Source organism: Microcaecilia unicolor, chromosome 5 (assembly GCF_901765095.1).
Source record: "Microcaecilia unicolor chromosome 5, aMicUni1.1, whole genome shotgun sequence".
Classification (NCBI taxonomy): Eukaryota; Metazoa; Chordata; class Amphibia; order Gymnophiona; family Siphonopidae; genus Microcaecilia; species Microcaecilia unicolor.
The window spans coordinates 47,873,255-47,896,447 of NC_044035.1; the positions used below are offsets into that span (position 1 = coordinate 47,873,255).

General features: G+C 42.9%; 1 protein-coding gene across 1 annotated transcript in view; it reads right to left on the bottom strand.

Moving 5' to 3' along the window:
* KCNIP2 (potassium voltage-gated channel interacting protein 2) overlaps window positions 1–17,331 on the bottom strand; it is a 259,164-nt gene extending 241,833 nt beyond the window's left edge. Inside the window, 1 exon segment of the mRNA XM_030204787.1 lies at window positions 17,229–17,331. Within this exon segment, the coding sequence (XP_030060647.1) occupies window positions 17,229–17,331 (103 nt within the window).
* Between the last annotated feature and the right edge of the window lie 5,862 nt (window positions 17,332–23,193).

Genomic DNA, 23,193 nt, shown 5'->3' on the forward strand with positions numbered 1-23,193 from the left:
GAGCGCTGAAACGGTTGGAGCAGCGCTGGTCGGAGAACGATGGGCAATGGGCGACGAACGGTTGAGCTCCTAGCCTGGTGGCGCGGAGAGTGAGAGTGATGATCAGCGGAAGCTGTCAGGTGGAGAGAGGTTAGCACCGGGTGGCGGGAGAGCCACCGGTTTGGAGACCAGCAACGGCAGGTAACGATCAGAGCTGAACCTACTACTCTGCAATATAACTCTGAAAACACCAAAGTGAGCCGAATCGGTATGTTCTTATGCACACAGAGAGGGACCAATCGCTGAACCTTTCCCTGGAATGGTATGAAGAATCACACTAAAAAATTTTGCCGAAAATAAGGAAAACTAATTTAAGTCCCAGTGTAGCTCCCAGTGATATTGGGTAAGTAATTTAACCCTCCACTGCCCCAAAGCTAGAAGCTTAGATTGTGTACCCCCTTGAGAAAGGAAAATATCTACTGTTCTTAGATGTAATACTCCCTGGGTTACAGGAAAGATCATAACCCAAAGAACATAGTCCTACAACACAATTTAAGTCCCAGTGATATTGGGTAAGTCATTTAACCCTCCATTGCCCCAAAGCTAGAAGCTTAGATTGTGTACCCCCTTGAGAAAGGAAAATATCTAATGTTCTTAGATGTAATACTCCCTGGGTTACAGGAAAGATCACAACCCAAAGAACATAGTCCTACCACACAACTTTCAAACACGGCCCACTAGCAACACTAAGTGAACTGACATCATAATGAACACCAGCAACCTGCTCCTAATAATCTGCTCCATATCCTTGATCCACCTAATACTAACCACCCCACTCACTGAAAACAACATCATACCCACAATACACAACCACCAAAGAATGGCCAGTTACGTGACACCTCACCAAAATGACAACAACCAAAACAAAGTAAGAACACATAAGTAATGCCACACTGGGAAAATACCAAGGGTCCATCGAGACCAGCATCCTGTCCACGACAGTGGCCAATCCAGGTCAAGGGCACCTGGCAAGCTTCCCAAACGTACAAACATTCTATACACGTTATTCCTGGAATTGTGGATTTTTCCCAAGTCCATTTAATAGTGGTTTATGGACTTGTCCTTTAGGAAACCGTCTAACCCCTTTTTAAACTCTGCCAAGCTAACCGCCTTCACCACATTCTCCAGAAACAAATTCCAGAGTTTAATCGCATGCCCCCTAGTCCTAGTATTTTTGGAAAGCATGAACAGACGCTTCACATCCACCTGTTCCACTCCATTATTTTATATACCTCTATCAGGTCTCCCCTCAGCTGTCTCTTCTCCAAGCTGAAAAGCCCTAGCCTCCTTAGTCTTTCTTCATAGGGAAGTCATCCCATCCCAGCTATCATTTTAGTCGCCCTTCGCTGCACCTTTTCCAATTCTTTCTTGAGATGCGGCGACCAGAATTGAACACAATACGCAAGTTGTGGTCGCACCATGGAGCGATACAACGGCATTATAACATCCTCACACCTGTTTTCCATACCTTTCCTAATAATGCCCAACATTCTATTCGCTTTCCTAGCCGCAGAAGCACACTGAGCAAGAAGGTTTCAGTGTATTATCGACGACGACACCCAGATCCCTTTCTTGGTCCGTAACTCCTAACGTGGAACCTTGCATGACGTAGCTATAATTCGGGTTCTTTTTTCCCACATGCATCACCTTGCACTTGCCCACATTAAACATCATCAGCCATTTAGCCGCCCAGTCTCCCAGTCTCGTAAGGTCCTTCTGTAATTTTTCACAATCCTGTCGCGAGTTAACAACTTTGAATAACTTTGTGTCATCAGCAAATTTAATTACCTCGCTAGTTACTCCCATCTCTAAATCATTTATAAATATATTAAAAGGCAGCGGTTCTAGCACAGACCCCTGAGGAACCCCACTAACTACCCTTCTCCATTGTGAATACTGTCCATTTAACCCCACTCTCTGTTTCCTATCCTTCAACCATGCGGACAACCTCAATACAAGGGAAAGAAAGGTCACACCAAACTCGCACCAACAAAGCAATGACAACTGACGAAAATCCACATAACACCAAACACGGATGACCCCTACCAAAAAATTCAATTGGGCTACATCAATGCCAGACCCGTAGTAAATAAAGCGGCAATAATAACAGATCGGATCACATCTGAAAACCTTGACCTGCTGTTCATCACAGAAACCTGGATCCGTGACCAAAAGGACCCAAAAATCCTAGATCTATGCTCCCCCCCCCCCCCCGGGATACAAAATCACTCACTGGACCAGAAAGGAAAAGAGAGGTGGAGGCATAGCACTAATCCATCAATCCCACTTCACCATCGTAACCAATGCCAAGTCCATAACATTCCAGCTTGAAATCGCCTCAATTAGAATACAGCACACTACCCTGCTTAGCCACCTAAACTGTGTCCTGCTTTATCGACCACCAGGCAATTGGAATGAATGCCAATCACACTTCATGGACTTCATATCAAACTCCTGAGTAACCAACTCCAATATATTAATACTGGGAGACATCAACCTCCACCTCGAATACCCAAACTCATCAAACACACCAAACTCATCAAACACACGTGAATGCAAAGAATTCCTCCACTCATGGGATCTTAAATGGCTACACAACCAAGCAACCATAGGCGTAGACTGGGGGGGCGAGGGGGGGCAATGCCCCCCCAAACGAGGACGAGGCACCGCCGCGCCATTAGTTAAAAAAAAAAACCACATGCAGGCACGCGCTCCTCTCCATCTGCTTGGCTTCCCTGCCCTCTCTGTCTGCGTCCCGCCTTCCTCTGACGTCAGAGGAAGGCAGGACGCAGACAGAGAGGGCAGGGAAGCCAAGCAGACGGAGAGGAGCGTGTCTGTCTACCCCTCTCTCTTCCTCCCTCCCTCCGGCGCAGGCAGCAGTCTTTTTCAGCGTTCCTGGCAGCGGTAGCGATGTACACGCTGCCTTCGGCTCTGCCCCAAAGCCTTCTCTTCAAGTTCCTGTTCCCGCATAGGTGGGAACAGGAACTTGAAGAGAAGGCTTCTGGGGCAGACCGAAGGCAGCGTGTACATCGCTACTGCTGCCAGGAACGCTGAAAAAGCTGAAGACTGTTGCCTGCGCCGGAGGGAGGGAGGAAGAGAGGGGGTAAACGGAGTCACGATCTTGGACCTCGCAGGGGTGGGGAGCAGAGGGAAAATGGATGGTACTGGGAGGGGTGGGGAGCAGAGGGAAGGAGCAAGAGATGGATGGGACTGGGAGGGGTGGGGAGCAGAGGGATGGACCAGGAGATGGATGGGATTGGGAGAGGTCAGGCACAGCAGAGGGAAGGAGCAGAAGATGGATGGGACGGAGGGATGGTGAGCAGAGGGAAGGAACAGAAGATGGATGGGACTGGGAGGGGTGGGGAGCAGAGGGAAGGAGCAAGAGATGGTTGGGACTGGGAGGGGTGGGGAGCAGAGGGAAGGAGCAAGAGATGGATGGGACTGGGAGGGGTGGGGAGCAGAGGGATGGACCAGGAGATGGATGGGATTGGGAGAGGTCGGGCACAGCAGAGGGAAGGAGCAGAAGATGGATGGGACGGAGGGATGGTGAGCAGAGGGAAGGAACAGAAGATGGATGGGACTGGGAGGGGTGGGGAGCAGAGGGAAGGAGCAAGAGATGGTTGTGACTGGGTGGGGTGGGGAGCAGAGGGAAGGAGCAAGAGATGGATGGGACGGAGGGATGGTGAGCAGAGGGAAGGAACAGAAGATGGATGGGACTGGGAGGGGTGGGGAGCAGAGGGAAGGAGCAAGAGATGGATGGGACTGGGAGGGTGGGGAGCAGAGGAAAGCCTACTGGAAAGAAGACACTGCATAAAACAGAAGACACTGGGACCAAAGCGAATAGAAAAACTAAATGATCAGACAACAAAGGTAGATAAAAGTATTTTATTCATAATTTATTAATTGAAATGTCAGCTTTATGAAATGTGCATCTGTGATATTTTGCCTGTAAATTTCAATTCCTTCCTCCATATTAGCATATTAATTTGCATATGTATATATGCAAATGATATGCTAATATGCTCCGCCCATTCTTTGCCCCCCCCCCCCAAATGAAACAGTCAAACTACGCCTATGCAAGCAACCCATGTCAAAGGGCACACACTCGACCTTATCTTGCACAAACTGTCCACAGACCAGAACATAACAATAACAAATACTCAATGGTCAAACACACCATGGTCAGACCACTTCAAACTAAACCTATCCCTACAATGGCGGAAAAAGAGTTTTCACAGCAAACAAGAACAGATAAAATACAGTACAAGAGGCCAAATAGACCCAGTAACATTCTGGCAACAGATATACAATAATGATTGGACAGCACAAATGGACACAACATATTCTCTCTCAGAGTGGGACAAAAGATGCAAAAGCATATTAGACAAAATAGCACCCCTACAAACAAGAACCTCACGCAGACATAACTCGATACCATGGTACAATGAAGAACTGAAAAAACTAAAAACACAATCCAGAAAACTAGAACGAGCATGGAAAAAACTAAAAGACGCACAAACACTCAACGCATGGAAACAAACACAAAGAAGCTACAAATACGCAACACCACTGGCAGTCAAACTGATGGAAAGCCTGGTAACCAAGCAAATTACCGACTACATAAACAAATTCTCATTATTACACGAATCACAATCAGGATTTTGTTCCTCCCACAGCACTAAAACAGTACTAATTACTCTATTAGCCAAATTTAAACATGAAATTGCAACAGGCAAGAACGTTCTTCTCCTGCAATTCGACATGTCTAGTGCGTTCGACGTGGTAAATCACAAAATACTATTAAACATGCAGATGATGTCACAATATACATCCCCTACAAACATGATCTAGCGGAAATCACCAACAAAATCAAACTCAGCTTAAACATCATGGACTCATGGGCTGATGCATTTCAATTCAAACTTAACACAGAAAAACCACAGTCTCATCCTTTCTTCCCAATACAACACAAACAAACCAACCAACCAATATAGCCACCCCAGACCATACTCTACCTATCTCAGATAATCTGAAAATTCTCGGAGTTATAATCGACCAAAACCTAACACTAGAGAATCAAGTGTAATCAACAACAAAGAAAATGTTCCACTCAATGTGGAAACTCAAACGAGTGAAACCTTTCTTCCCGAGAGAAATATTTTGCAAATTAGTACAATCTATGGTACTAAGGCATCTAGACTACTGCAACGGAATCTATGCGGGATGCAAAGAACAACTTATAAAGAAACTCCAAACTGCTCAAAACACAGCAGCCAGGGTTATATTCGGAAAACCGAGATTCGAAAGCGCCAAACCCCTTCGAGAAAAACTGCATTGGCTTCCAATCAAAGAACGTATTGCATTTAAAATCTACACCCTGGTCCATAAAACTATATACGGCGAAGCCCCAAGTTACATGACAGACCTTATAGACCTACCAACCAGAAACACAACACGATCTGCACGAACATACATAAATCTCCACCACCCAAGCTGCAAAGGTCTCAGATACAAATCAACCTATGCCTCCAGCTTCTCATATATAAGCACGCAATTATGGAACGCATTACCGACCGCCGTGAAAACAACATATGACCACCTAAGCTTCTGGAAATTACTGAAAACCAACCTGTTCAAAAAGGCATACCATAACGATCCAACTTAAACGCCTGAACCTTGCAACATAATGAAACCAAAGCTCATATTGGACATAACTTAACCTCCTCCTTATGATTCCCCAACGTGTCTGTCACACATGAACTTTTACTCTACTACTATATCACCTTGTATTTGTTCTACCGAAACTGGCGATCGCCACTAAGGTACTATGTAAGCCACATTGAGTCTGCAAATAGGTGGGAAAATGTGGGATACAAATGTAACAAATAAATAAATTTTTACCACTGGGGTAAAATGGCCAAAATTCCAATTTTTTGTATTAATGGTCACTTGCTAATTTTGCCATTTAGCATGTGGCCATTAAAACAGATTAGCATGTGAGCCCATACCACCACCCATTATGTAGGTGGTAAGGGCTTATGCCCTAAGCATGTGCTAAGTACATAAGTATTGCCATACTGGGACAGACCAAAGGTCCATCAAGCCCAGCATCCTTTTTCCAACAGTGGCCAATCCAGGTCACAAATACCTGGCAAGATCCCCCAAAAAGTACAAAACATTTTATGCTGCTTATCCCAGAAATATTTTCCCCAAGTCCAATTTAATAATGGTCTATGGACTTTCCCTTTAGGAAGCTGGCCAAACCTTTTTTAAACTCTGCTAAGCTAACCGCTTTTACCACATTTTCTGGCAATGAATTCCAGAGTTGAATTTCACATTTAGTGAAGAAAAATTTTCTCTAATTTGTTTTAAATTTACTACTGTAGCTTCATCGCATGCCCACTAATCCTAGTATTTTTGGAAAGCATAAACAGACACATCACATCTACACGTTCCACTCCACTCATTATTTTATAGACCTCTATCATATCTCCCCTCAGCCGCCTTTTCTCCAAGCTGAAGTGCCCCAGCCACTTTAGGCTTTCCTCATAGGGAAGTCATCCCATCCCCTTTATTATTTTTGTCACCCTTTCTCTGCACCTTTTCTAATTCCACTATATCATTTTGAGATGCGGCGACCAGAATTGAGCACAATATTCAAGATGCGGTCGCACCATGGAGCAATACCAAGTCATTATAATGTCCTCATTTTTGTTTTCCATTCCTTTCCTAATAATACCTAACATTCTGTTTGCTTTCTTAGCTGCCGCAGCACTCTAACACACTAAACAGAAGGTTTCAACGTATCATCAATGACGACACCTAGATCCCTTTCTTGGTCGGTGACTTCTAACGTGGAACCTTGCATAATGTAGCTATAATTGGGGTTCCTCTTTCCCACATGCATCACTTTGCACTTGCTCACATTAAACGTCACCTGCCATTTAGACGCCCAGTCTCCCAATCTCGTAAGGTCCTCTTGTAATTTTTCACAATCCTCCCGCAATTTAATGACTTTGAATAACTTTGTGTCATCAGCAAATGTAATTACCTCACTAGTTACCCCCATCTCTAGGTCATTTATAAATGTTAAAAAGCAGCTGTCCCAGCACAGACCCCTGGGGAACTGCACTAACTACCCTTCTCCATTGAAAATACTGACCATTTAACCCTACTCTCTGTTTTCTATCTTTTAACCAGTTTTTAATCCACAATAGAACACTACATCCTATCCCATGACTCTCCAATTTCCTCTGGAGTCTTTCATGAGGTACTTTGTCAAACACCTTCTGAAAATCCAGATGCTAACCTTTATCCACATGTTTTTCACCCCTTCAAAGAAATGAAATAGATTGGTGAGGCAAGATTTCCCTTCACTAAATCCATGTTGGCTTTGTCGCATTAATCCATGCTTTTGAATATGCTCTGTAATTTTGTTCTTTATGATAGCCTCTACCATTTTGCCCAGCACCGATGTAAGACTCACCGGTCTATAATTTCCCGGATCTCCCCTGGAACCTTTTTAAAAAATTGGCGTTACATTGGCCGCCCTCCAATCTTCCGGTACCACGCTCGATTTTAAGGATAAATTACATATTACTAACAATAGTTTTGCAAGTTCATTTTTCAGTTCTATCAGTACTCTGGGATGAATACCATCCAGTCCAGGAGATTTGCTACTCTTCAATTTGTCAAATTGCCCATTACATCCTCTAGGTCAACAGAGATTTCATTCAGTTTCTCCGACTCATCAGCTTTGAATACCATTTCTGACACTGGTATCTCTCTCCTCAGTGAATACCGAAGCAAAGAATTCATTTAATCTCTCCACTATGGCTTTGTCTTCCCTGATCGCCCCTTTTACCCCTCTGTCATCTAGCGGTCCAACCGATTCTTTTGCCGGCTTCCTGCCGTTTTTACTATGTGTTTTTCCCTCCAATTCAATCTTTTTTTCAAAGACCCTCTTTGCCTTCCTTATCAGCGCTTTGCATTTGACTTGACATTCCTTATGCTGTTTCTTATTATTTTCAGTTGGTTCCTTCTTCCATTTTCTGAAGGATTTTCTTTTAGCTCTAATAGTTTCCTTTACCTCACTTTTTAACCATGCCGGCAGCCGCTTGGTCTTCCGTCCTCCTTTTTTAATATGTGGAATATATTTGGCTTGGACTTCCAGAATGGTGTTTTTGAACAGCATCCACACCTGATGTAAATTTTTGGCCCTTGAAGCCGTTCCTCTAGGTTTTTTTTCACCGTTCTTCTCATTTTATCATAGTCTCCTTTTTTAAAGGTGCTAATTGGTTAGCATGTGGCAATGCCCAATCTCTGCCCCTGGACATGCCCCATGCACCAAAAAAGAGATTTTATTTTTTAGCACCTGGGTAGCATGCCTCAGCGCTCCCTGTGGTACGCCATTTTTTGCTGCGGTAAGCACACATTAGTGCTTACTGCAGCTTTGTAAAAGGGCCCCAAACTTTCATAGGCAGACCATTTGTAAATTGACTCCCAAGTGCACAGATTGCAGTGAGAAGTGCCCAGTGGTTAGCTCTCTGATCTTTCATTTTGCGTACTTCTGAAAATAGAGACCACCTGTCGGACAGATTTCCCATTTTACACCTAATATGTTAAATGGCTGTTGCTCACTGTATACTGTCTGAAAAGCAATTTAGCATATCTGCATGATCTACAACAATTATGCCGCCCTCTCTATTGTTCCATGTAAGCCACATTGAGCCTGCAAAAGGTGAGAAAATGTGGGATACAAATTTAACAAATAATAAAAATAATAATAATTTTATACCAACATATTAGATTCTGTACTTGAGTAGTTTCCAAACTAACCATGGGATGCATCAGCCAGTCAGGTTTTCAGGATATCCACTAGTTTCGTTTATTGTTTGATACACCACCTTTCTGGCAAATTAGTCCAACAAAACAGTTTATAATCATAAAATAACATAATAAAACAAGAAAAAGAAATATATCAATCAAGTAAAAAAGAGAAAAAGTGCACCCCTCCAGCAAACTGACCCCAGCCAAGCCATCAAGGCAATAGAGTTCCATAATATGTACACTACAAATAAGTATGAAATAGATTTACATATATTGCATCCATTGAATGCAAATTTAGCTTATTCATATTTATTGTAGATATCCTGAAAGCCTGACTGGCTGGTGCTCCAGCAGGACAAGTTCGATAATTAGTGCTTTACTCAATATATTGTTTTGGTGCTTTATTTCTCATTTAAAGAAGTACTATTTCTTGCAGAGTTATATTAAAAAAACAGATTAGCAATAAATTGTTTTGAGTAATAGAGAGTTGTCAGTTCCCTTGACCTAAGATCACAGTCGTAGGGACAGTATAGTCCAGAGGCTAGAACAGAGTGACTTTTCAATATTCATTTTCTCTGGGGTATTTTTGTTTCTCTTTTGCTTTACCCCCTTTCCTTACTCATAATCAGATTTCCTCTGGAGGCCTCCAGACAGACTTCCGTTTCTATTGCTGCTGTGCTCACAGACAGTGCTGTAAACAGAATGACTAGATAGATGCTCCAATATATATTATTCATGAGGAATAACACAGGCTCTCTCAGGGGAAGGGCAGATAGAATGAATGCAGAAGGAAAAAGAAGTAAATGGGGGGGGGGGGGGGGGGGCACCAGAATCAGTTTTAGTTGTAATCAAAGAGCACAGATATATTTCAGTTTTAAGTTATTTTGTCAGAGTATTGCTCCTTTTACTTAGGGAAATAGCCTTGCATAATATCACAGAGCTCAGAATTTTATTTAAAGGAAAGGCAGCTTGAGCCACTAGCTGCCGTCCTGGCAAAGATCATGAAAATTCACCTTCACTTCCTCATAGTGATTTCTGATGGCCAACACTTACAGGCCCAGAAATAACTTTGTGGGGGAGGGCAGTTCTATAAAGAGAGTCAATATTTAGGTGTTTACAGGGCACCTATTTGGATCGTATTCTATAAGGGAAACTAGACGCATAGCACAAATGGGTATATATGCATGTATGTTTTTAGATAGGCCAACCCTAAAGCTAATATAAATTCCCAAGCCTAGATCCAGGAGATTTGCATATAACTTAAAGTATTCTATAAGTTCTCCAAGGACAAGCTGGATGTAGGTATTCTTACTGGTGAGTGACATCATCTGACAGAGCCTACTGTATTAAGCGTTCCAAAGTGTTCTTTCTTAAAGCCTTTGGAAGCAGCCCTGTGCTTATGTGTATGTTTTCCCACCTGCCACTGTCATGCAGGACCAGCTCGGTCCATTTTTTCCCACAGAACAGTGAGAATGTGTTTCTTATCTCTCCCTGCATCTGAGATTTTTTTTCACCTTGGTTTGCAATTTATCTTGCCGGTTTTGTGTAAGTGTTTTACACGGGACCAGTGTTCTTTTTAATTTTTTTTCTGCACCTCCCTAGGCCTCTTAGGCCTTGAGCACTCGGTTGGAGAATTTTTTTTTTACCACTGAGCCATTTGACTTTGCCTCAGCAATTTTTCCTGTCACTCAATGCAGCAGGACCATTTTCCTCAAGGAAACCCATAATTGGTGCCTTCAGTGCTTGGGGCCCGATTATAATCCCTCTTCTTGTAAACTCTCTTCACAGATGTCAAGAAGAGGTATTAAAGCGCCAAAAGCAGCACAAATAAATTTTTGGCACTCAGAAGTCCGGTACATCAATTTTGGCATCGGTTTCAGCGGCTCTGGGATCTGCATCAGAAACTAGGAATGTATAAACATCAAGATGGCCTCAACCTTCTTTAACATTAGGTTTAGATTTTAAATTTATTATTTATAATCTGCCTTTATTCAAGGTGGAGAACAAAGGTACACACATGAACAAATGCCAGCACACAACAGTGAATGTCAGTAGCGGCCACTGGGATCAGACATCCTCAGATCCCCCCTCCCCTCCCAGGGCAAGAACGGGTTAGTCATCATCCTCGTCGATGCTGAGGGACTCCAATGCTATGTGTCAGATGGAGGCCAAGAATCATCAGCATTGATCTCCCTCGAACCATGTGTCAAGACCACCAAAGCATTGAGGTCATTGATGTCGTCGAAGCACCCCCAATGTGAGGGCCTCTCACCCTCCCAGAAACTGGATGGGGCGCGATACCAGGTCATCGATAAGGCCCCAGTGACTTTGAAGGATGTGACCACTCCAAATCGAGTACCAAACTTCATCAATGGCAGCCCTCGAGGAGCAGATCAGGGCCATGCTCCAGGAAGAGATAGGGCACCTTCTAAGCTATGGCATCAAGGGCATTGGCACTGGCTCCTCAGGAGCTCCAGCACATCCTGGAGGTCCATGCTTGTGGTCAGCATATCAACACAGAAGCCTGTCTGCACCAAAGTGGTGTTGATCTCCAGCACCTCAGATTGGGAGGGGGAGAACCAGGGATCCCTTGTGCCTTGATGCCCTGGCCCAGGCCTGAACAGAAAGTTGGACATGCAAGTCAAGCAGCGACTCAGACAACTCCAGGGGAGTACTTCTATGAGTCTGATTCTGACTGCCCTTGTGTTTCTAAGGAGGCACTAAATGGTTTTGAATCATAAGTTGAGCCAAACTAAAGAAGTTTTGTTTTCTCTTTGTTTAACTTTCTAATGAGAGGAATCTCATTTATCCACCGATCAAAATAATCCTGGGCAAGCTAACAAATATCAGAAGTTTGTTAGAATAGGTATTAATAAGGTATAATGTTGTACTCCTAGCTATGAGGATCTTTCCCCAAAATAGCTCATTATAACATTAAACAAAATTGGGTATAGTGTGGGGATCCCTACAGAATCCCACATGTAGGCTTTCCTATTAGACAGAGCTCCTCCATGTTTAACTCTATAAAATCTACTTGTCAAGAAATCTTTAAACCAATGCAAAACATTGCCCGATATGCCTTGTCCATTTAGTTGTGCTAATAATAATGCATGATCTATCAAAATATTTACTTTCTTTATTCTTGGAAACCCAAATTAGGGGGGGGGGGGGGGGGGGAATTCCTAGGCCTGGCCTCAAAGGGGGGGGGGGGGGGCAGGCCTGGGTCCGGCACCTGCAAGCTTCTTCCTGCCTGACTGCTTCTGGGTCTGCCCTCTCCTGCTCCTGCATGCCGCCCAGAACCCGGATGATTGCATTAGTGCAATATCGCGTTAATGCAATCATCCGGGTCCCGATGACAGGAGATGACAGACCGTGGGATAAGGCAAGCAGGAAGAGGCTTGCTGGCGCCGGGTCCGGGCCCCCCCTTGGAGGCGGAGACAGAAAGGTAAGGGAGCAGGCAGGCAGGAGGGAGCAGCAGCACGAGTGGGGGGTGGCACGTGGTGGCTCATTTCTGTCCCAGTCCCGGCAGTCCGGTTCTGCCCCAGGCCTGGCTGTGTCTCTCAACAGCCCTGCTGTTTCCTACAGTGGTTAATCCAGGTCACAAGTACCTGGCAGTATCCAAAAATGTAGCTAGATTCCATACTGCTTACCCTCCAGGAATAAGCTGTGACCTTCCCCAAGATCTGCCTTAGTAATAGTTTATTCACTTTTCCTCCAAGATCCTGTTTAAACCTTTTTTAAACCCAGCTACACTAACTGCTTTCACCACATCTTCCAGCAAAGAATTCCAGAGGTTAATTGTGCACTAAGGGGCTGTTGTACAAAGCCGCAGTAAACAACCAATTTGTGTTTACTCCTTCTGCTCCACTCATTTTACAGAACTGTCATGTCCCCCCTCAGCCATGTCTTCCCCATGCTGAAGAGCCCTAACCTCTTTAGCTTTCCTCATAGGAGAGATGCTCCATCCCCTTTATAATTTTGGTCACCCTTCTCTGTAACTTTTCTAATTCTGCTACAATTTTTTAGCAGATTTGGTAACTAGAACTGAATACAGTGCTCAAGGTGAGATCACACTATGAAATGAAAAAGAAGCATAATGATATTTTCTCTTTTATTTAACATTCCTTTTCCTATAATACCTAAGAATTCTGTTTGCTTTTTTTTTAGCCGCTGTGGCACAGTATGTAGAGGTTTCAACATATTGCCCACACTGATACCTAGATCCTTTTCCTGGGTGGTGACTCATAATGAGGTTAGGGCTCTTCAGTTTGGAAAAGAGGCTGAAAGGAGTGATAAAAGTCTATAAAATCATCGAGTGTTGTAGGGAATGGTAGTTTGTTTTGGAGTGGATAGTGGGCATCGTAAGCATGTGGGGGGGGGGGGGGGAGGCAGCTGAAATATTAATGTATTTTATCACACATTAATGCAGTGGCTGTTACCTTGGAAAGCTGTTAACCTCTAGAACTGTAGTTAAAATTTCTATGGTAACAGTTGCTTTGTAGTTAACACACATTATGGCAAAATGTGCTAATACCAGTCTTCATGCCCTCCTATCCCATGTCCCTCTTAGGCTTATTAATTTATTTCCTGGTCATGGTATACTGTGGTTGATGAAAAGATACAATGGTGTGATAAATAAACCAGAGCAAGGTTGGAAACAAGAAAAAACATTGCAAAAGGTTTAAAACATTAGCCAGTTTGTGCAAAGTTTTTACATCTGTTGATATTTAGAGATATGTGTTTGCTAGTTAAACAGCATTCATTTAGGGAACAGCCCATTGTGGATGAAAGGTTAAAGCATTGCTTTATAAAACAAATATACCAATCAGGATTAGACAGCACTTCATTTTTTGTGATTTGTCTGAGTGTTTCCTATTGCATGTTTGTCCTTTTTGTTGAATGCTGCGTTGGCAGTTTTATTTTGTAAGCCTTTTATGCAAAGTCCCCTGACCACATCAGGCATGTCAAACTGCTTGTTAATTATATTAAATGAGAAATTAACGTTATTTGTAATGTAATACCCTCACGGGCCAACCAGTTTTATCATATTAAAGCAAACCAAGACTGCATTCAAAAGGCCTTACACAGAGACATTTATCCCACTGAATTGATTCCACTGCCCTTGTTAAAAACTGTTCTCCATTTGGCATGGATAACAAGATCAATGGCAAGACACTGTAGATAATCAAAAGTGTGCTTGGCAATCTACAGATTGCACACGACATTCCACTAGCAGGACATCAGGGGGTGACATGCACACGCACCAGATTGACCCAGAACTTCTATTGGCTGGGAGTATCATGTGATGCGTGCCAAAGAGTGAGTAAGACCCAAGATCACCCCCGAGCTCCCCTGAAATCTTTACCCTTTATCAGTGAGCCCTTTGAAAGAATAGCTATGGATATAGTGGGGCCTTTAGCTGGACTGGGAAAAGATATATATTGACAGTGGTGGACTTATTCTCCATTGAATCAGAGAAAATTGCCACTGTCCTGCTAGAAATACTTTCCCGGGCAGATATTCACGAGAAATACTCTCAGACCAAGTGACACAGTTTATGTGTGAGCTGATCAAATATCTGTGGGCACACTGTGGAGTGAAATCTGTATGTACCACATCACATCACTCTGAAACTAATGGGTTGGTGGAGAGATTTAATGGTACTTTAAAGCACATGTTAAAGACTTTCGTAGAAACAAGAAACCGAGACTGAGAAAAATACTTACCCTACCTACTGTTTGCATACAGAGAAGTACCTTCGGGGTCTGCAGGGTTCTCCCTATTTGAATTGCTTTATGGCTGGAGGGTGAGGGCCCCTTGACCTAATAAGGGAACATTGGGAGGGGAAAGTTGATACCTCTGACGCCCCAGTAATAGAATATATGCGGCAGAGAATTTGTGGGCTTTGTCAGAGATAGCTTGCAGGCAGCCCAAACTAAGCAAAAGACCTGGTATAATCTTAAGGCTCGAAATAGAGAGTTTTATGAGGGGCAGCAGGTACTTGTTTTAGTCCCAGAATAAACTTCAGGTTAATTGTGTGGGAATTTTGTAAGTCTAAGTGCTTTGAAAATTAGCCCCATTGTCGCACCACAAAACATACTACTTGCCAAGTTCCTTGCAGGGTATATTCTCAACAGCCCTTCACTCATACGTGGTTAGAGACACTGCACTTATAAACTTACTGTATGTTGAATTAAATGTATTCTCAATATGAACATACTCAAGACGCATATGCACTGCCTCTGATGTATACATGTTTTCTGTAGACAGCAGGATTGGTGACATCATCTGGCTGCTTAGTGTATGTGCAGCCCAATAAACTTACTCAACAATGTACATAAAACAGCACCAACTTGTTCTCATACAATGTGATCAATTAAGAATGTCCATGTCTGAATCAATTGCCCAACATATTTTGGCACTGAGCCTGCCTCAGGGGACTTGACTCTTACACAGCTGATGCTCAACAGGGACAGCCAAAAGAAGCTATAGTGCATTGGGCAGTGAAAGCCAATAGGGGCTGGCCCTTCTTAAGTGTGCTATTCTTAAAAGCACAGTTCTTTTGAAGGTTTGAACACTAAGATGTATCTTCCTGCAGGCTTCAGCTATCAACTTGTCATATATCCATGACAAGAAAAACTTTATTATACCATCCTACCATGAGATACAGCAGAACTGAAATAATTGCATTCTATGAAAACAAGTTGATGCTGTTGTATGTATATTGTTGAGTATGTTTCCCATGTTTTTAAGAATAGCTTTTGAAGTAATGTTTTTTACCCAGTTAGTTTATGGATTATTATTTGTTATTTTATTGGTTTTATATCCCCCTTGCTTTTTATTTATGCATACTGCTGGTACAGTGAGTTTAGCCTCTTTCCGATATGTCTATGGGTCGAGGACGTCCATGTGTTAGGCACGCCCAAGTCCCGCCTTTGCTATGCCTCCGACACGCCCCCATGAACTTTGGTCATCCCCGCAACGGAAAGCAGTTGGAGATGCCCAAAATTGGCTTTCGATTATACCGATTTGGGCGACCCTGTGAGAAGGACACCCATCTTCTGATTTGTGTCGAAAGATGGGCATCCTTCTCTTTCGAAAATGAGCCTGAAAGTGCTACCTAACCTGCTTCTTATAATATTCTATTTATAAAGTTTATCTGTCAGGATAACCTTTGGCTTAAGTGTAAGTCTCTTAGGGGCCCTTTTACCAAGCTGCGATAAAAGGGGGCCCTGCAGTGGCATTGGCATATGGATTTGCCACACACCGAGGCCCCTTTTACTGCAGTGTTTTTTTTTTAATGGAAATGGCTGTGTGGTAAGTACAAAATTGCCACACAGCCACTTCCTGAGGGAGCCCTTATTGTGCCCTATTTAGGAGGTAGTAAGGGCTCCCGCGCTAACCTAGATGTAAAAATAAAAAATATTTCTGGTCATGCTGGAAATGGTGCACGGTGGAGGTGGCACTACCACCGGCTCTCACGGTGAGTTGGCGATAAGTGCCGGATTCATTAGAAGTGAACAAAAGGTGTGAAACATTCCTTTAGATTTTGTATTAAATTCCTCAACAAGGAAGGCAAATGGCATTTTTTCTGCTTACAGCATAACATAGGCTAGTCATGACCTTGCATGACCTTCAGTAGCTACATTAGATTGTGTCAAAGTTTTAGAAGTATTATGGTTTGACTGCACACAAAAATTTTGTATAGTGCACAAAAGTGCTTGACACCTCCACAGCTGAATCATTGTACTCTGTAAATAAAAAAAAAGTCTCTAAACTTCAGTACCATTGTAAATATGAAATTTTTTCTATTTAAAATCTGCTTAAAGGAAAAAAATGAATGACAACCAACCACTGTTCCACTTTAAGCTTCTGGCATAACAGAATATATGCATATACCTTGTTCATTCACCTTTCATTTTCTGACTTTCCAACTCTCGCTTTGGCATGAAGCATATACCAATAAAGAATATATACAACCTAAGTTTGTAGCACCCTGTGCATTAGAATTAATATTGCATTTGTCCATTTAATCTGTTTTTAAGAGTTCATGCCTGTGCAAAGTTATTTTTTTTTCTTCCCAGAAAGGAAAAAAGTTACTAGCACTCTGCATGTCAGTTTGTTTTCCAGCACTATTCAAATTCATAACATATCTAGAAGTACTTTTTGCCAATCATCCTGAAGAACTTCTTCCTATCAATGATACTCTGATTCACTTAAATATTGCATATATATATTTGTGATCCTGAAAATTATACCACACTCAACAATGGAAAAATGATAACTAGAGTCTATGTGTGTATGTGACAAAATCATTAAAAAGCCATTTAAAAATTAACCAGAAAAGTATATGTTTTTACCTTCTACAATGACGGGTTCAAAGAGTCCAAACTGTTCCAGAACCTTTACAAACAGAACCAAGACCACCAGGACTGCTATCATTTCAAGTCCTTCCAGGTTCATGTTGGATCGGTATCATGGCATCTGAGATTCAGCAATGCAAACAATGCCTCTTCTCCCACTCTCTTGTGACCCCCCCCCCCCCCCCCACTCTCCCCTTCCAGCCCAAACTTTACAAGATTATCCACAGACTTCAGCCAGAGAGAAAGACATGATTGCAACTGGACAAGAGTAATAATTTAGCAAAAAGAAGCCCTTTCTGGCTGAACAGGACAAAGATAAGCTAAAGTGGTCATAAACTTCTCTCTTCCTCTGCTCCCCTCCATTAAGAGAGCAGGAAAGGTTAGGTTCTGGCATAAAAAAATATTAGCAGCTGCAGCTTGCCAGACCCCACTTCCCCAGGCACTTAAGAATAAGGATGGACGGTTCTGTAGATCCTAAGGCTCAGAGACTGGAGCCAGCCAAGCGTCTGCAGCATCGTCCTGCACCTTTTTGGAGCATGACTGTCAGTATGTATGTGAAAAGAGTGAGAGAGATAAGAGAGGGATGGAAGGAGGGAGGCATGCCCTCCCATTCCAATGACACCACCACCATTGATTTGCTTAATGCGGTTACTATAGAAACCAGTGATAGATATTTGGAGTTCTCTCCTTACTCCTGGTGACACTCAAAGCCAGGTTAAACGTCATTCAAAAAAATCAAAACAATCTACAGCCTGCTATGGTGCCTTTTTTGAAAGGGAAATAACTGTCTCCTTCATATATAATTCTTTGTAATGGTTAGCCTCCTCTGAAAGGGCATATATACTGCAGTATATGTGCCTGTGTCACGAAAGTCTATTAGGTCACCAGACTGCTTTTCTGCCTGTAATTTTAAGGACTTGCAAAACTGTTTAAAAAGCACTCATAAAGTCTGAAACTCCCTGGTTTTTACAATATATGCTGTTCATTGTATATAGCACATGCCCAGGAGAAACAAACCTCTATCAAAGAGAATCATTGGTTTACAAGAAGTAAACAAAGAGTGTTAGGAATAGAATTGATAAATTAATAAGCATTAGTAGAGCAAGGATTTGAAGTGTAAGTATGGATTTTTGTCTGTAACTCCCAGATTCTATATATTACGCTGAATTTTGAGTGCATGCCCAACATGGGTGTATGACTGAATTGATTAATGAGCCTTTAGCTGGCAATAATTGGGTGCTAACAACCAATTATCGCAGTTAATTATTGACTTTGGTAGTTGTATGTGCATCTTGCTGTGTACTATTCTATAAAAATTCATGTGAAAATTTTACAGTGTGTATCTGAAAAGGGGGCATGGCCAGGGGCATGTCAGAGGCATTCCCAAAAGTTGTATGCAGAACTATAGAATTAGGTCAATTTCACCTAAGGCAGGCATCAGTGTTTACACTTTCTTTTAGTAGGCATAAGTTCGCGCCCAACAGTTAGGTGTAAATCTGCATCTAAGTGTGATTCTATAAAGACACATATCCTTTATGGAATTGCACTCAGAGCCAATTTTTTGGGGTGCAGAATTTTGAGCGCCATTTATTGAATTCCCTCCTACGTGCACTATAAAAAGGGAGTCATAAAAGGTCCACTGTCAAAGTCAGTTCAGAAAATGGCATCTTTTGCCTCTGATTTTCACCTCATATGTAATCAGAGTGCAACTGAAAATAATTTTTAATGACACATTATACTGTGTGACTAAAGAATACCCCTCAAAAACTGTTCTGTGACCAAAGCAAGTGCATGTTAGTAACGTGGCAGTCAAAGTATTTATTAAAAGCATTCAAGGCATCCATTTATCAATATGTTTGGCTCAAAGAACATGTATGTTCACAGTTGCTTTGTGGAGGTGGGGGGTACTTGGTTTTGGATTACATATGGGAATATAAAAACTACTTCCACCCAAAGAGGATAGATCTCGGCTGAGCAGACTAGATAGACCATTCTGGTCCTCAGCTGCTCTCATTTACCATGTTACTGTGCTTGTAAGCACACTTGTGACAACTACGCTGCCTCTCTCCTTACATTGATAAGGCAAGCCTTGTCTCAGTTGTGCATACCATGATACCATCAAGACTTGCACTATTGTAATGCACTTTAGACTGGTCTGACTACAAAGGGTTTGCACCAGCTCCAATTGATTCAGAATGCTGCAGCAAGACTAATAGAAGGTTGTAAGTGAAGTGACCATATCACACCATTTTTGCATAAACGTCACTGGCTACCAGTACAATACAGAACCAAATTTAAAACTCTATGTTTGGCCTTCAAGGCCCTTAAAGAAAATGGCCCAGAATACTTGAAGAACAGGATCTCCCACTACTCACCTTCAAGGTCACTAGGGTCCTCCCAAGGAGTTTCCCTAACCACACTCTCTCCAAAGTACATCACACAATGTGATACCTGCAAGAAAGCCTTCTCCGGAGTAGCCCCCATGCTTTGGAATTCACTCCCTGAAAGGCTTCACTAAACCACAAGACTATGTTTGTTTCAGGAAGCAGGTGAAAGCTTGGCTCTTCAACCAGGCCTTTAACGAAAGTAGTAAATGACACCGGCTGCACACACTATAGCAGGACATGTTTATCCACTCCTACTCTAGCTAAGATAATGTTCAAGCAACTTTCTTTAAACTAGTCCCTTATTTTTTTACTCCTGCTACTCTATCTTATCTATCTATATGTTCTATCTTTGCTTACACCCTATAATGTCTATTAAAATGATTTATTGTGTATTGTGTTGACATTGTAATGTAGCATACTATGCCATACTTTGTATTGTTGTCTGAATATTTTTACTGCTGTAATTGTCTATTGCTTATGTTTGACGTATTCTTGCTGTACACCGCCTTGAGTGAATTCCTTCAAAAAGGCAATAAATAAATCTAACCTTAAATAATAAAGACTAACCTTAAATGCCTATTGTTGCTCTTATGTATACAATCCCTTTCCTTTTACCTCTTTATTGTTATTGCATTCTAATCTTTCACAACATACTTATGTGCTCTTTTGAGACACACAGAAAAGATATGAGAAGTTGAGGGCTACTTGGTCCCACAGCTAGTTTGCCCAATTATACCTCCTCAGTCAGATTTCATAGATCTTTCTAAGTTCCCTTTGTGCCTGTCCCATGATCACCTTTTTTCCATGCTTTAAGCCAGAGGTTTAGGAAGGGCTACACAAAAGCATAATGAACCTGTTGATGGTCCTCAGGAACTAAAACTGAGAAGCTGGGACACTTCCCTACCTGCCCACCCTGTTCCAATATTAGTCATAGCTAGGAGCACGGATATGTTATGTCAGTCAGGGACCTTGACAGTTAACGGTTGAAAGTTAAGTGTTAAACCAGGGGCATAGCCAGACCTCGCCGGGAGGGGGGGGGGCAGAGCTCAAGGTGGGGGGCACTGTTTAGCCACCCCCCTGAGCCGCCGCCACCACACTGGACCCCCCTGCCGGCCTGCCAACGACCCCCTTGAACCCCCCCTCCCGCCACCAACCCTCCCCAGCCGTCGCCGCCCACCCCACCGCCACATCAGATACCTTGTTTGCTGGTGGGGGTCCCCAAACCCCGCCAGCCGAAGAGAGTCTTCTTCAGTGCCAGAGTAGCGCCTTCGTTCAACGTAGTTCCTGGTGCGATCAGCTGTTTCAACGCCTTACGTCCTGCACGGGGCTACATGCACAGTGCAGTACGTAAGGTGTCGAAACAGCTGATCACACCAGGAACTTCATTGAACGAAGGCGCTACTCTGGCGCTGAAGAAGACTCTCTTCGGCTGGCGGGGTTCAGGGACCCCTGCCAGCAAACAAGGTATCTGATGCGGCAGCGGGACGGGCTGCGACAGCGGGGGAGAGTTGGTGGCGGGAGGGGGGTTCAAGGGGATCGTCGGCAGGGGGTCAGGGCCAAATCTACGGGGGCCCAGGCCCCCTCATATCTACGCCACTGTGTTAAACTATGTTGGTTAAGTTGAAATTGGATAAAGGAAAGGTATTGCTGCATGTGGGCAGATACCTGAGAGAAATGAACACTTGGACAGTTTTGTCTCCCATCTTGGAAGGTCGGGAGGCCTGGGACATCAGATGTTGTGTAAAGTGGCATAGATCCATCCTTCAATGGGATAGGCCGAAGGACGTGTGCTCAAAGTGACAGCACGTATAGCAGAGGAAGGGTGCTTGGATGGCAACACCTGTAAGGTGACAGGAGATTGCAGATAACGAAGGCTGTGTACCCAGGCAGGAGTTAGGTAGTAGGAATGTTGCAAATTATTGGAACTGTTATATGTTAATTAAAGTATTGTGTTTTATGTTCCTGGCTGCGGCCTTAACAAATTCCACTTTCTGTCAAAATTTGACTCCTGTTTCATTGTAGAATTATAGTACCAGAGTTGAGTACGTGCCGAGTGCCCGATTTGTTACCCTGTACTTTTATCAATTTCTTTAGGAGACAATTCTATAAATTGGTGCCTCCATTTAGGCGCATCCATGGGCACACCTAAGCTTAGGTATGCCAATGGCAGGTGTAAATGGGCATGCCTACATATACCAAGTGGCATGCGTAACTGGTAGTATTCTATATGGTACAAGCATCACTTGGAGACATGTCCATGGCCTGCCCATACTCCAGCCCATGTATACCTCCCGCCCCCCCCCCCCCCCCTCCCGCACTTAATGAGCTATCCCTGGGATTCTGTAAATCACACCGAGATTTCCATGTGGAAATTGAAGCATATTCTATGACAAAGTGCATAACTTAATTAGTTAACAAGCTAATCAGCGCTGATAATTGGATATTAACAAGCAATTATCAGCACTAATTGTCTTTAATTAGAATTTACATTACCTACTATCTAAGCGTAATCTGTAGCGTGGTGTGCATCAATTCTAAGCAGCATAGTTGAAAAGTGGATATGGTTATGGGCGTGGAATGGGCGGGTCAGGGGTGTTTCTAAAATCTATGTGCATTATTATAGAATGCACACGCTCCACACCTAATTTAGGTGTCAGGATTTATACCAGGTTTTAGCTGGCATAATTGACCATGGCTAAATTTAGTTGCATGAACCGGTGTTCAGCATATTCTATACACCATGCAGAAATTTAAACCTATAAAATTTAGGCGTACTTTAGAGAATACGCTTAGGCATATTTTTTTCCCACATGGAATTTTCTGGCGCCATATATAGAATCTAGCCCTATGTGGGTAATTCTCTACAGGTCACCTAGTCAATGGCTGATGAAAATGTCTGCACCTAAACGTTGACAGTTGCGGGTGGTGTAACTATCAGTATTCTATAACCTTAGCATGTAAGTGTTGGGCATGCCCCTGACCTGCCCATGCCCCTCCCACATCCACACCCTTTGCAGTTATGCAGTAAAGAATTTGCATGCTAAAGTTATAGAATACTAAGTACAGTTACATGTGTAACTGTAAATTATTGCCCATTAACACTAATTATCATCAAAAAACTGGTTGTTGTAGCCAATTAGCAGCTAATTGACAATTATGTTATATGCACAACTGTAGGTATTCTATAACCTGTACACAATGTTATGCACTAAGCATAAAATTGGGCGTTCACGATTACAGAATGTGGGGGTAAAGTACTAACTTATAGAATAACTCCTAGTTCATATTCATGTGTAACTATCAATTAATGGCCCCTATGATGCATGTAAAAGGTGCATACATCTAGATGCCAATTTATAGAATTACCTCCTTAGTCTTGACTACTTAAAGACTTTCAGTATACTTTAAAGGTTTTATGGCAAAACCTGGACTGCACTGTGAGTTTGTGGAAATAGAAGCAAGTAGCAGAGTGAGTTGATCCAAGGGCCAACAATCACCCAGCCATAGTTGGCCTCACCGGTGGTAGACCTCAGCAGTACAATGCTGCTTCTCATGAAGTATGTGCCCTTGGTCTC